Source organism: Schistocerca cancellata, chromosome 7 (assembly GCF_023864275.1).
Source record: "Schistocerca cancellata isolate TAMUIC-IGC-003103 chromosome 7, iqSchCanc2.1, whole genome shotgun sequence".
Classification (NCBI taxonomy): Eukaryota; Metazoa; Arthropoda; class Insecta; order Orthoptera; family Acrididae; genus Schistocerca; species Schistocerca cancellata.
This window is the reverse complement of record NC_064632.1, coordinates 315,917,094-315,933,110: the sequence shown is the minus strand read 5'-3', so window position 1 is coordinate 315,933,110 and position 16,017 is coordinate 315,917,094. Positions and strand designations below refer to the sequence as shown.

Sequence of the window (16,017 nt, the reverse complement as noted above, 5' to 3'; positions counted from 1 at the left end):
TTTTCCTATGCTGGAGACATCATAAAAGGCTTTAACAACTCTGTAGCTGCCGTCGCTCACGAGCTCAATAAGCCAAACTGTTTATAGGTTGCATGGATACATGTAAATAGTTAAAACTTGCTGAGGTTGTTTGAAGCTGTAACTGCTTTCTCAATCATTGAAGCCTTTGATAATGTCTCCAGCATTGGAAGAAGGCCCAATGTCTATAAAACAAGTGTCAGTAATAACACAAATACCAGCCATAAAAGTCTGCATTCTATGATTCATGACTTAGGTAGTCTAGTCAAAGACAGAAGTTTTTAGAATCAACTGATTTTGTGAATTGAACTATTCATAATTTTTAGCCTATCTGGTCACTTCCTTGAAATTTTAAATGAATAACTTTGAGAAAGTATAGATTATAGAGCCAAGGTTAATTTTTTTCCTTCTTTTTGGCTGAAATTGACTAGCAACTAATGTCTATAATTCAATTATTTATACTTTACAGATAATGTAGCACTAATTATTCTCAAATTGTTTAAAGTAAAATCATTATGTAATAATTAAAACATTCCCCTCTTTTCCATTATACTCTTTTTATCATATAATATTCTGACTCATTCTTCTTTTCCTTTAATTCACCAAGAGAGGGGGCACAGTCAACTCGTGTTCAGGGCGATGACAATTCAAATCCCTATCCGACTATCCTTCATTTAGGTTTTCCATGATTTCCCTAAATCACCTAAGGAGAATGCCAGGATAATTGCTTTTAAAGGGCACGACTGATTTCCTTCCTGATCCTTCCCTAATCTGGGCTTGTGTTCCCTCTCTGCTAACCTTGTTGTCAACAGGACATTAAACAATAGTCTTTCTTCTACCATAATTCTTAATTGCACTATTCACTGCTCTTCCCTTTAATCTATCTTTAGTTCTCACACTGTCCTCGTCATCACTGGACCGAATCTGGCACAGTGATTATCACAGTCTCATCTCTGACAGCATGCCTCCCACTGTTCACTGACCCACCCACTCACTCTCCCATCTATCCATCCATCCATCATCCACCCACACCGGCTTGGTCCCTCTCAACGTGTGATCTTAAGAGACCTGCAATTCCTTTTTACCCTAATGTATAAAATTAAACTGCACATTAAAACAAATTCATCAATTACTAGTCTTGATTAACAGTTCATGACTCCACTTGCAGATTACACATACCATGGATATCTAAAATACAGCTGTACACAACTCCCAAACTTTGCTCTGTTACTGGTGCAGTTTTCAAATAATCCAGCAGCTTCTGCACAATGCTGAGATTATCTTCTTTCCTTGCCACCTCTATTACTTTCTGATACATTATTTGGGGATGTTTACTGAGAAAATCATCCCATAATTGTCTTGCTGCTCCATCTTCGTTCTTAAGCAACAGGTGTACCCATAATACATTTACAGGAGAGAGAATTCCATGCTTTGCATACTTTTGGGCAACTCTCTCATCTGCAACAAGTAAAAGGTGAATTAATATTGACAAATTCAAATTCCTGACACAAACCTAATTAAAGTTGAGCTGTCTGAACCATGCTTCAAATATAAACTTCAATACTCACATAGTGGTAAAATTTCTGGCTCCTTTTCCAAAATAGCAAAGGCTCCACCCCTTGGAAATGACACGGACAGCTTTGATACATCATCATCCTTTGCACTATTTATTTCTTTCTCCAGGCTTTCAAGATATTCTTTTGCTTTTCCAGCAGTAGAATATGCTGTACACAGCTTATTATCAAATGACACTATTCTTTTCAGTTCCTGTAACAGAACAAGAAATAATCATAGTAGCAACTTGCTAATGGCCTCCTATTTAAAACAAAAGTTTCACAAACTTTTTTTTTTTTTTTTTTTTTTTTTTTTTTTTTTTTTTTTATATATATATATATAAAGTCAAGCTTCTGATCTTTAAGGTTTGTTCAGCAGAATCACTTAGAAGATGGAAGCGTAATGACAGCATGGCTACAGAGACTGAATCTAAAGCTCTGCTAAAATTTAGAAACTGAGAAGTGTCAGATGAGAAAAACCAGATAGTTAGTCAATTTTAACTTAATTTAAATATATTGCCTCAATTTATAGAGCACAATTGAAAAGTTGCACATGTGAAAATAAATGTGATTAAATAGAAATTGCACTGCATTCATTTGATCACAAAAAATGAAATTGCCAAGGTCAAACGACTGCTGTAGTATTACTGAATTCTTCCAAGAGAAATGAGTTTTCATTGTTGAGCAGAATTTGCCTGTTGTTCATATACATGTGTTGTAGATCCACTTCATGGAAAATATCCAGATGCCAACTATGAGCTCGGCCATTCCGACAGACGCTAAACAGGCTGTGGTTAGGAATGTGATTCTGTGGTCACTTCCAAAGTTTGAAGAGATTATCTGTCCAATCTGTCTTCATATGGTAGAGCACACAAAGCAATGCAAAAGTTAAAATTTCATTAACATCATGTTTGCAGTGTTCAAAAATTAAAGATGCCAGATAAACAAAAACATCTGGTGTACTGTACATGGTTTCAGCCATTTGTTAACATCCCTGGAAACTCAGAATGGGGAAATGTTTTCTCAACTGGTGAAGCACGGTTTCGCCTGCGTGGATACATAAATGGTCAAATCACAAGAATCTGGTCAATCAAAACTCCAAGTCTTTCACAAAAACACCTTCCACTGCAGAAATTTGGAGTGTGATGTGCCATCATGTAGTTGAACAGTGGGCCCTATTTTGTTTGTAAGTTTCTTGAGGAAGATGAACATTATTCTTGATGACAGCAGGATGGCACCACTTGTCACGTATCTAACAAAACAACTCATTTCTCAAGTGAATTTTTTGGTCATTGAATCATCTCTAAAGGATTATGGTTATGGCCCCACATTCTCCCTGTTTAACACCTCCAGTCTTCTTCCTGTGTGCCTACCTTAAACGAAGGGTTTATAAAAACAGGCTGTACACATTGGCAGAACTATGCAATAACATAACATCTAAGATTAACAATATCACTGCCAATGTGCTCAGCAAAGTGACATTGAACACAATAAAATGAATTCATGCATCCATTACTGGAAAAGGCAACCACATTGAAGCAACTGTTCCAACTTTAAGTACTCTAGTAAACCATGGAAACCTTGTTCTGGGTGACAGAAGACGTATTCTTTATTTCAATCTGCTGCCATTGTGAGATGTTCCAATTGTTCAGAAACCAGTCACTTTGCTTGGTCACTCTTACCTTAAACACCTGCCATACAAAGATGCCTTAATGGGCATAGTCTCCCTCTCCCTGCCCAAAGACTGTGCTGAATGCACTGATACGTGAAACTAAAAGTTTATTGGGATAAGACCGTTTTAGTGTTAAAATAATATAATACCCATACTCAGACAAAAAGCTATTTGGTACAAGATGACATGTCTGTGCTTTCTGGAAAATGGGAAAATGCAGGTACAGAGTGTTCCTGGAGGAATGATCTGTATTTGGGAATATGACAGGAATGATCATTTGACGGAAAAAAGGCTAGTAAACATCAACTCCAAAAATATATCTTACGAGCTACAAGCACTTGTTCATCATCGCTAATGTGAAACATATCTTTTCTACTGAACAAGCGCTCAGAGCTCTTAAAATATGTGTTTTAGACCCCATGTTCACTAGACAATGTTCTCCTGTTTTGGTCTGTACTAGCTCCTTCCAGATTATGGAAAGCAAAGAACTTACAAAGATTTGTTTCACAGTATTGAAGATGAAGAAGTGCTCATAGCTCTTAAGGTATGCAGTTACGAGCCCATGTTTACTAGCCTTTTTTTGCTTCAAATGATTGTTCCTGTCACAGCCCTGAATATTTATCATTTCTCCTAAGACATCCTGTACTACGAGCGAGGTGGCGCGGTGGTTAAACACTGGACTCGCATTCGGGAGGACGACGGTTCAATCCTGCGTCCGGCCATCCTGATTTAGGTTTTCCGTGATTTCCCTAAATCGCTCCAGGCAAATGCCGGGATGGTTCCTTTGAAAGGGCACGGCCGACTTCCTTCCCTAATCCGATGAGACCGATGACCTCGCTGTCTGGTCTCCTTCCCCAAAACAAACCAAAACATCCTGTACACACACACTATTCAACACAAAATGCACACTCCATAGCACTCTTTTCATTTTGTGCAGCAGCCTCCAGCAAAAGTAGACAAATATTAGAGAGGGGTTAAAACCGTTTCCCAACTGTCTAAAATATCAACAACATTTTGTATTCTGCAAATGATGGCTTACATCATGTGAATGTGTCAGAAAGTCTATTAAAACCAGTTCTCAGCAACATACAGAATACTACATGCATATTAACTACAAGAATTTAGAAAAATCTCCAGTGGCTGAACACATTCTCATAATAAAAAGAGCACAAGATCTTTAGTGTGAAAAGCTTAGGTTAACTATTACAATGGCTTTATAAATATACATTGAAAGTAAAAGTGACTGTAACCAGCTACTAGATGCAATTTCAACTGAAGCACAAGATCATATTTAATCCGACAGATTTTGGCCCTAGTTTCAAATTACTTGGACTTAATCATCAAGGAGACCAGGGGAATCAGAACTAGCATTAGTTTTGAGAGAGACAAGGGTTACATGTCTGGGTGTGCATTCACACACCGTCACTTGACAGCACAGCCTACAGATAATGTGTCCTTAATTTCGATCGTTATCAGAAAAATAACTTTATAGGTAACACTATTACAGTTTTTATATCTGAGGATTCATATCATCTGTGTGGTAGATAATTGCTTCACTGAGGGAGAGTACCTCTAATACTTTGAATTAAAAATCAAAATTTAAGCTACAAGTTCACAAAGAAAATTTTACCCAGTAAATCCATCTTTAAAGTCTATGAAGTCATACCCAGTAATGCTACTAATTGTGACTTCACTCACACAGTGCAGTAAAAAGCTGTGGTACAAAAGAAAATGTATCAATGTTCTTTTATCAATTGAGTGGGACTACTGTGAAATTCTGCAAAAGTGCGGCATAAAGCACCCAAGGAGATTTTTAATTTCTTTTGGAAGCATGCAGGTCTCAAAGGTTTCAAATTTTACACTGTCCAGAATGTTACAGAATAGAATTGTGGATGACAGCTCTCAGTATGGAAGTCAATACATAATAATGACTCTTAAATTTGCTAAAATGGTGATGTCTCTTGCGTAGAGTTTGGTTCTGATACAGAATTAAAATATTTTCAACCTCTGTGTCATATACAGTGCCCAATCATAACTTTATAGTTACCCACCTAACACATTGGTCCATCTTCTGATAAGTAAAAGAGCAGCAGGTTGTTGCGGCATGGATTCTACATGTCTTAGAAAATGGTCATAGATACCGGACAGTGGATTCCCATGAACAGGGCACAGACTTTCTGTAGATTGTGAGGAGGTAGTTTGTAAACTCTGGGTTGAACTTCCCAGATGTCAATCCTCTTCATCTACTCTACCGTGTTTCTGTTGTTCTCGTCTTGCTGGGCAGGCAGCCCACAACGGATTGAAATAGTTCGTAATATTATTAATATTACTTGTGGCTTTCACAGTGCTTTCTTTAACAGTCACAAGTCATAGGGAAACCAATGCCAATATCACCTATACCATCACTGCTTTGTTCATAGTGTATGTCCTGAACTGTCTGTTCCTCATGTTCTGAAAGAGCATATAAGGCAACCTCCAACCCAACACAATGGAGCAAGTTGTGTAAATAATCTAGCTAAACAACTCATTTCCGTTATCCAATCATAATGTCTGATGCCTACTGTTCTCCTAATACACAACAGTGTTGGCTCAATGATGGGGTGCTAGCCATATGACACAGAACTCTATTTGTGTTATGAGATCAGCTGGGTATTCTAAACTAGTTGTATCTTCTCCAGGATTGTATTACTCCTCCAGTTGCATCATCACAGATTAAACTGTTCTGTTTTGTAGAGCACACAAGACTCCAACGTTCACATTCTGTGATAAGTACAGTGTCCCAATTTCTTGCTGACTACTATCCATTTGCTGTCTTTCCATACACACTAATCTTGGAACCACTTAAATATCCAAAGAGACTTATCTACTGCTAAATGTATTTTATTGGTGCTCTTATATCTCTGGAAATCACACAAATGTACTTCTGTCCCCCACAGACTCATAAAACTACACTGCAACTTTTTGAGTTGAGCAAAAATGGAAACCAAAAAGTACTTTTCACTGGTGGACAATATTCCAGTGTTAACGAAGCTTTTAATGCTCAAAACTACACTGGACAAATCACAAGTCAAGAGTGGTGGTATAACAGTCATGGTGTGGATGTGTAAAAGGTACAATGGCTCTAGTGTAAAACATACAACGCTTCTAATGAAAATGGCTGAGTGTAAAGAACTGCTCAGAGCTACAAGAAACAGTTTTCCATAAAAACAGTAGCTACCATTACATTTCCACAACAACACATATGCCATGTTAGACCAGAGGTAAATTCACTTTACTCCAAATTATGAATTGTTGATCAGGCAAAGGTTTGCAGTATCTACTGTAACTATACAACTGAGCAGTGACATATATATATATATATGTGTGTGTGTGTGTGTGTGTGTGTGTGTGTGTGTGTGTGTGTGTGTGTGTGTGTGTGTGTGCGCGCGCATGCACGCGCGCTGTAGTTGGCTCTGAAAAAGGGAATCATCTGAGAGATTAGCAACATTTTACATTTTCTGTGTATTCTCACTGTAATGACTCTGTACTTGCATGTAGTTTGAATCCATGGCACTACATCTGACTTACACTGATGAGCCACAACATTATGACCACCTATGTAATAGCCAGTATGTTCACCTTTGGCACAGATAACAGTGGCGACACATCATAGCGTGGAAGCAATAAGGCCTTGGTCGGTCGCTGGAGGGAGGTGGCACTACATCTGCACACACAAGTCACCTAATTCCTGTAAATTGCAGGGAGATGGCAATGAGTTCTGAAATTATGTTCAATCACATTTCAGATCTGACGAGTTTGGGGACCAGCACATAAATTTAAAGTCGCCGCTGTGTTCCTCGAACCACTCCATTACCCTCCTGACTTTGTGACATGGCACATTATCTTCTTCCCCCTGCTGTTGGGAAACATGGTCTGCAACCAGTGTGCTATACTCCTTGGCCACCATGGTGCCTTGTACAAACTCCACTGTGCCCATGGATGCCAATGTGAATGTTCGCCAGAGCATAATGGAGCCACTGCCAGCTTGTCTCCATCCCGCAGTACAGGTGTCAAGGAGCTTTCTCTTCGAAGATGAAAGATTTACGCCCTCCCATCAGCATGATGAAGAAGGTAATGCTCTGCCACTGCACCAATGTCCAGTGCTGATGGTCAAGTGCCCATTTCAGTCATAGTTGTCGATGTCTAGGTATTAACACTGACACATGCATGGACCGTTGCCTGTGGAAGCCCACTGTTAGGAGCATTTGATGCTCTGCGTGTTCAGACACACTTGTACTCCGTCCAGCATTAAAGTCTGATGTTGATGTTAGTTCTGCCACAAATTGCCACCTGTTCTGTTTTACCAGTCTGCTCAGTGTAAGGCATCCATCTGTAATCAGGAGTGGCTGCCCAACCCCACGACATCTGGATGTCATTTCACATTGGTTTCACCATGTGTTGAAGACACTCACCACAGCATTCCCTGAACACCTGAGAAGTTGTGCATCTGCCGAAATGCTTGCACCAAATCTCCATCAAACTCAGGTAGATCATGTGCTTTCTCCATTCTATACACAGACAGCATGCTCACTGATACTGCATGTGCCATGTGTGTGTCTGACTGACAGTCATTCCCTGCCAGGTGACACAGCTATCACCTTAGCAGGTTCATACTGATAGTACGTTGGTGATCATAATGTCCTGGCTGATCAGTGTACATACAAGCAATTTACTTACAGACTATCAAGGAAGACAAAATCCTACACAGCAACAGTTATTTTTAACCTGTTTCTATGCCTTTAATGGCCTTTAATTTGTAAGTGTGTGAATATTAGCAAAATCTGATGTACACATTCTTGTTGTAATAAAAACCTCTTTTACACCTTTCAGGAGACTTTACTTCTATCCGGTTTCCTAGTTCACAGATACATTCTAAAGCTTTGATGCCTACACCAAAAATGTAAAGTCAGAAAACGATTACAAGACATGGACATTTGTTACATAAATGAGTTCACCAATGCCCCAGTTAGAAATCTGGTTGGCATCTTAAGGCCTACAGGTCTCAGTCCTTACAACAATTATTCTCAACTCTGGCAGGTGAACGATTCCACAGGGACTAACACATGAGATTAAACAACCAAATTTCCCAAGTGCAGAATAAAACTATTTATCCAGGAATGATAATGTCTCACTCCTATCATGGATGGGGCATAGTGCATATTTCACAAAGATACAGCCTTGTCTCAGAATACTGTGCATGGTTACAACAGTATGGTGGTAAGTATATCATAATATTTTGTTATTATCATACAGGGGTCTAATGAGGTCTAAAAGAAACTATGGATGCTTCTCATTAAGCAGAGGCAACAGGAAATCTATTTTGAAAATAGAAAAACTCCAGTTTAGCTGCATAAGGACTTCCTACAGAAAAGTGCAATGCCTTAATGACTGTATATTCCTCCTAAAAAGACTTCCAGCATTTGACCCCACCAGATCATTTATGTATATAGAAAATAATGGTGGTCCTATCACACTTCACAGCACCTTTGTCTCTAACGAACACTCACATATCTGAGAACCTATTCCATACACTCATACCTTCATTAATAGTCTGTAGTGGGGCATTGTGTCAAATGCTTTCTGGAAATCTAGAAATATGGAATCTGCCTATTGCCCCTCATCCACAGTTCGATGCTTTCTAAAATCATGCTGATTCCTGGACATAAGCTTCTCAGTCTCAAGAAAATTTATTATATTCAAACTAAGAATACATACAAGTATTCTGCAACTACCCGGTGTTACACATATTGGTATGTAATTTTCGGGGTCCATTCTTTCATTCTTCTTATATACAGGACTGACATGCAGTTTTTTCCCGTCACTTGGGTCTTTGCACTTGGCGAAAGATTTGCGATAAATGCAGGGTCAGTAAGGGACCAATACTGTAGAGCACGCTTTGTAAAACCGAATTGGAAATCCATCCGGACCTGGTGAAAACTCAGCTCTTTCAGTTGTTTCTCTACATCACAGACATTTATTACTATGTCATCCACAAGGGAGTCTGTATGATAATCAAATAATGGCATGTTTGTACAATTCTCCCATGTGAACTATTTCTTAAATGTGAAATTTAAAACTTTGGCTTCTCTTATGCTATTTTCAACTGCCAAAACAGACTGGCCAGTAAGTGACTGCACGCAAACCTTAGATCTGCTTAGTGAATTTACACAGCAGCAATGCTAGAACTGTTATAAAATTTATCACTCACTGCCTATTTCTCTGACAAAGAGAATGATTTTAATAAATTTCAAAAAATTCACTTGAGTAGGGGCTGTTTACAGAAGATTTTTTTTTTCTTTAAGGCATTTTGCATTGCTGGACAGTAATTACACTGGATAGGATTTGTAAGAACTTTGGTAGACTTCAATTTGTAATGTTGAATAATGCAGACAGGCTAATAATGCTAGATACTAATTTGTTAAGATCTTTCGAGGATGATTTTAGATTTATTCACACTTCAGTTATCATTCAGCAACAAGCTTTAGGTCAAGATCTGCCCGTCTGGCAGTCCCCAACAATCACTCTTTCGTTTTCATCCTGTCTGGTAAGTCTCCCTATTTTTTAAGCTCACCAGTCCTTATTTTTCATCTCTCTTCCACCTCCTTCAACCCTACTGCAGGAGGAGCCACTGGCTCCGGAAGCTTGCAATTTCCTTTAACATTTACATGTGTGTGTTCTCCTGCCGCTGCTTGGTGAATAGACTTTGTACCTATGCAGTTACACTGTATTTTCAAAAACTGATTAATTTTGTTGGTATATTATATCTATCCTTTTGATAATGTTGTTGATTTTCCAACCTGGATTTTCAATTGTTTAATGTTTAGGCTTTGCGATTTGTCCCCAACTTAACCACTACTTTGGAAACTGCTATATATCTGAAAAACACACCATACCCCACTTGATAACATCTTCCTGAAAATCAAAGCTAATGGATAAAATTTTATGAAACAACTTGATAACAATTCCCATGTAGTTCTGTGATGACACAGCTAATTTTGTGTGTTACTGAGCAAAAGCAGATCCACTGCAGCGGTATGTGAGGTGAGAAGGCAGGTGCAGAGGCGCTGGTATACGATTTCATAAACAAACCTGTTTACCTAGCACAAGGTGGCCAGACTAAGCTGCGCAATCTTGGTGACCCTCAGAAAAGCACTGTAGCCAGGAACCAGCTGAGGGGAGTTTTCACACCATTTTGCCACAAAGATATTGATCTGTATGTGCCTGGAAGTGACATATGGACACAACAAATGTGCCATAAAGCACTCCAAATACCTTATGATTCTAATACAGTTACACACAGCCTGGCAGCACCCTCCACAACACCATGGTCATGCATGTCTCCATCACGTTATGGTGTGGGCCATGGACTTGGAGCGGTACACTGGAGGAGCTGCCTCCAGGCCCTTCAACAGAAGCCAAACTTCTGCCTTGGAGGGTAGTGGTCAGTGGCCAAGGCTGTATCACTGTCATCCACCTATGTTGGAGTGAACTTTCCTTGGACCTCGACAAGAATATGGGCAGATATTCACAGCGGCAGCAAAGTAGGACACGAATGTCACCTGTCCATCATGCCACCACGACCTTCCACAGGTGACTACTGACTGCATGCCTGCAGAATGGCGTCGCACCACTTTGATCATTGTAGCCCAAGACTGATTAAAGATGTTTGATCTTGCCGTCAAGATTTCCTAGCCATCACTGGCCAGCCTCTTCACCTCTGCACCCTGCCATTCCACCACCTCTACACTGTAGCAGCCCCCCTCAACCCGAGTCACTATAGATTCATGTCAGAAGTACAGTATATTCCGTCTTTTGCGTTCCCGGAATTAAAGTTTTCCTGCTGTTTATGACATTTTTTATTGGTCCTGTCAAATTTCCTATGCCCACAATGTTAATTTGCACCTGATTTTGCATCAACATATCTGTAATTTTCCCGCAATTTACGCATTACGAAAAAATGTTTGTGGAGAAAAAAATGATTCTGGCGTGATGTTGGCCATCCAGTAGCATTTACAAATATTATGCGGTTAAGTTTCTTGACAACAGGGCAATCCACTCAGCAGATTTGAACCAGTAAATGTCTGAAAGTTGGAACAATTCGTGCCGTATCTCCTGCTGCTGCCAAGCTCTACTTGGCGCAGTGGCAGTAACTGGGTTTGTTCGAATGAAGATATGGCCAATCACAACCATTTCCAAACTATCCCTACTGCGCAAATGCAGTTTCGTGATTGTTGTGATCATTGTGACACCTTTGTCGAACTACAATTAGCGTGTTTTGGCGTATGGCCACTTGGAGCGCTAGTTGACACAGTCATTCAATTTGTGTTGCTCAAATGCTTTTAGTTTAAACACACTACCAGTTACATATTTTATTCATGCTCAGCAAAACAGGTTTCAAGAATTTATTCTTTTTGTCATGTGCAATATTTACGTATGTATTTTTTGTGATGTTACACAAACAAACAATGTGTGTGTGTGTGTGTGTGTGTGTGTGTGTGTGTGTGTGTGGTTTTCTACATAACTGATGAGGCACAGTACCTGATAACCTCAAAAAGACGACTACAGTGCAAGAGATGCAGAATAACAAATATTCAACGACCACACAAAATACTTATTTACATATTTGCTCTTGACACCGAGAAAAAAATTCTCGAAAAGCATCATGCTAAGCAAGAAAAAATATGTAACTAGTGCACTATTTCATTATTTTAAATAATGAACGACAGCCGTAGGCTTTCAAAAAACATTGATTATGACATATGAAATTGAGTCAAATGTTCCTACTTCTTGGACGGTTATCAGTTCCAGTTACATAAGGGGTTTGTATTCGTGTGTCACGTTTTAAACCATTTTTTGAAGGCCTTTGAAAAAGCTTAAAAGTGGGGTTTCACTGTATTTTGATATCAGTGGAACTGGTCTGGCAACTGATGCCAGCACAACTGACCTCCATGCAGCATGCAGTTTTGTCACACACTACAGCGAGTGAGCAGACTGCTGGTTTGTGATTGCTTTCCTTGTTTTTGAGTGTAGAGGGCATGGAGTCTAAGACAGAGATTCACAGAAATTTTAGGGTTACGTTTATAAAGCCAGTTCTATAGTTATATGAAGGAGCATTATTTACGATTGGTGGGATGCGGTCAATATAATTTACTAGAGCATTCTGTACTGTAAACAGAATGAGTACTAGTAGTTTGTGTTAATTATTGTAGGTATGGGCATATGGTAATGAATATAAGACTCCAGACAGCTGATCATGGCACATAAGATGCAAACGTACTGTAATTGGATACATAAAAAATCTATTCGCCAAGTGGTGGCAGAACACACACATAAAAGAAGATTATAACTAGGTAAGCTTTCGGAGCAGTGGCTCCTTCTTCATGCAGAAGGTATGAAGAGGAAGGAAGAGGGGTGAAGGAAAAGGACTGGAGAGGTATAAGAAAAGGGGTAGATTTTGGGAAAGTCATCCAGAACTGTGGGTCAGGGGAGACTTAAGGCCTGGCCAGACAGAATGCGGCCTGGCCGTCCGGCCTGTGGCCTTGAACCGCAGCTGGCAGGCCGCCCTGTTGAATCGCTCATTACTGTATGGCGGCGGTCACACAGAGTGCGGCTCTGACGCACCGGCAACCAGCCTGCCGCTCCGGCCGCCGCCGGGTTGTCACAGATTACAGATTCGCCGCAAGCTGGAGCAGCTGCTTGCCTCTGTTGGCACACTCAACTGCTCTGTGGTCACACTGGAAGCAGCAGCGTGAGGCGCTTTTTGTCTTGCACTTTGTAGTGCATGTATCATGGACACAGAGAGACTTATAGACGAGGTGAGACAATACAACTTTTTGTATGATACACGCGATTCTGATTTGGAGATAGAATACTTTTGGCTCTATATACTCTTGATAGAAAGCTGAATTCACAAGAAATAGTGTTGTCACTGTAACGTCCATAACTTTCAATATCAAATACTGTAAACTTGTAGGAGTCAACGATCTCCAGAACTCGTGAAAAGAATTGTTTGTAACAGAAGAACTGGGATCCACTATCCTTTAGGCATTTTAACCTGATATGCTTTCCATCTATGCTTCCAAGGCAGTTCGGAAACCCCCAAAGTTCTAGAAATTCTTCTTCAGATTTCTTCCACATCTCTGTTGTAGGAGTAGGTAAATACTTGGGCTGTAGAACAGTCCATATTGCCTGGCACACTTCTTCCACAATTTCTGAGACTCTTGAACGTCCTAACCGGAAAAAAAAGCTATGGTCTGGTGACTGTCGCCGTTAGTATCTGGAAAAGGTTAAAATAAATTACGCCGATAGAACGAATAGATAAGTTAACGACCAAAGATATGTTTGTTTAAATTCAATGACAATGTTATGAATACAATGAAACAGAACAATCTATTAAGTAGAAAGTTCTGTCTAGCGGGACATATGGAACTAGATGTTACTATCGTTTGCTAAATTCGTAAACACAGGAACAAAAATTTATCACTCCACCCGTAACTACGTTGTGGGATAGCACTTTCTTCTGCCGAACCTTTCATATGATACAGCAAAACTGAAATGGAATAATTTATATGACTTCTGTTTGAAGCACAAAGAGGCCACAAATGGTACAACTTACCTCAAACAAATGGCTAGTCTGTACCTTGTATCAATTGGTTTTCTCCAGTTCGTTGTGCACTTCTCGGTGCTACCTTTTTATCAGACGATGCAGTTCCTCGAAACATTCTCGCAACATACGAAAATATTTGAAGAACCTATCTTCATCAGACTGTAGATCAACACACATGATGGTATTCTCCTAAGCTTTCTCTCTTGCTATTAATATCGTGCACCCAACATCTTCTCTTCTTGGTGCCATTTCGGATCGCTAGTGCGAGCTACTCATTTCCTTGCACAAAGATAACGTGTCCCTAGTGAAGCTTCCAAATCATCTAACGCCAAGACAATCGCGCTACGCATGCAAGGTTAATAATGGGGTTCGGCCTTTTCCACAGTGTAACAGCTGACGCATCAAGAGTCGCTGTGGCTGGCCGTTGCCTGTGTGGCGTCCCTGGCCGCTGACTGGCCCGGCCTCCCGCTGCTCCATCCGTCACAGCGGCAGGCCGGATTCTGTCTGGCCAGGCCTTTACCAGATGGCTAAGATGAAACTTTTATAAAAGGGTGTAAAGATCAAATGGGCGAATGCTGTGATGTGATCAACAAGTTAAAGACAGCATCAACTTCAAGTGCAGTACTAATTGTTCCAGATTACAAGGAAGAGTTTGCCTTGTTGTGTGATGTTTCTTATCAAGTGGTGTGGTGTGTTCTCAGTAAAATAGTACACGTAGAGGAGTATCCACTAGCATACGCCTCTTGCCAAGTGAACAGAGGGGAAATAAACTACTCCACTACAGAAGAAGAAATGCTCTGTGACATATATGGAATCACGTTTTTCTGATATTGTTTGTATAGAAAGGTGTTGAAAGAAGTAACTGACCACACAGCTCTTAAGTGGTGGTTATGACTTAAGGACACTTGTAGTAGATTAACAAGAAAGGCACTGAGATTAAGCTAGTTCCAGTATGAAGTCGTGTACAAGCCTGGAAAGACATATACATACGCAGATGTTTTAATTAAAAATCATGGCCTTGCACAATGGCAGCCAGTGGAAGTTCTAAAGCACAATGTAAAGTGTACATGTCGCAGCTGCAATTCACTATGTGTGATGGGTTGCTGTCTTAGACAATGAGGTTGGGGCCACAGATAGTAGTGTCACCAGAGCTAAAAGAAGAAGTGCTAAAAGAAGCACGTGATTACATATTGTCAGAACGTGGGGGTTGTAGAACAACAATTAGGAGAGTAGCGGAATACTACTGACACAAGTCAAAGAAAGAAGATTTGGATTGATAAGTTAGATCGTGACAAAAAAAAATAAAATAAAAAAATAAAATAAAAACACCTTCAGCCGTTCTTATGATTTTATTTTATTTTGTCACTACCAGTTTGGACGCATCATTGTGTCATCTTCAGGCTGTTTTGATGCGGTTTCCAACTGATGTGTTAGGCATGGGCATTGCGTCAACCTGTACTGCATCAAAACAGCCTGAAGATGACGCAATGAAGCGTCAAAACTGATAGCGACAAAATAAAATAAAATCATAAGTACGGCTGTAGGTGTTTTTATTTTATGTCACGATAGTAAACGGTTGTCGTCCCAGGACATCCTGCTAAAAGGATGGACATACAAAAGCTTGATAAGTTAGAGGTTGTATACAATGTGCACAACAGGCAGGTATGTGCCATAAGTTAATACCTTTGCAAAAGTTACCAGGAGTACAGAATCTTTTAAAATGACTGGGTTAGACATCATTGGCAGGTTTCCCAAAGAGGAGAGGACTGTAATGCTTTCACTAATTTTGAGTGTTACTAGTGTTGGTATGCGATTTTATAAACGAGTTTATCTATTAAAAGGCAGCCAGGCTGGGTGCCAAAATCTTGCAGACATCCCAGAAAGCAAGCACAACTAAAAACTGAGTGAGGGGAGTATCCTCATCTTTTGGCCACAAAGGTATCGATCTGTACATGCCTGGAAACAACGTTTCAGCACAACAAATGTGCCCTTAACCACTATACATATCCATTGATTTCACTACAGATATGGGCTGTCTGCAGTACCTTCCAGGGCCACACAAGCCTCCAGCATGTTACGGACCAGCGAGCAACCCACACAGACTAGTCTCGGCAGCAATCTTCACCAGA

General features: G+C 40.0%; 1 protein-coding gene across 1 annotated transcript in view; it reads right to left on the bottom strand.

The window, feature by feature from the left end:
- Window positions 1-16,017, bottom strand: part of LOC126092748 (leucine-rich PPR motif-containing protein, mitochondrial-like) — a 245,182-nt gene that overhangs the window by 3,762 nt on the left and 225,403 nt on the right. Inside the window, 2 exon segments of the mRNA XM_049908474.1 lie at window positions 1,198-1,476; window positions 1,587-1,785. Of these exon segments, the coding sequence (XP_049764431.1) occupies window positions 1,198-1,476; window positions 1,587-1,785 (478 nt within the window).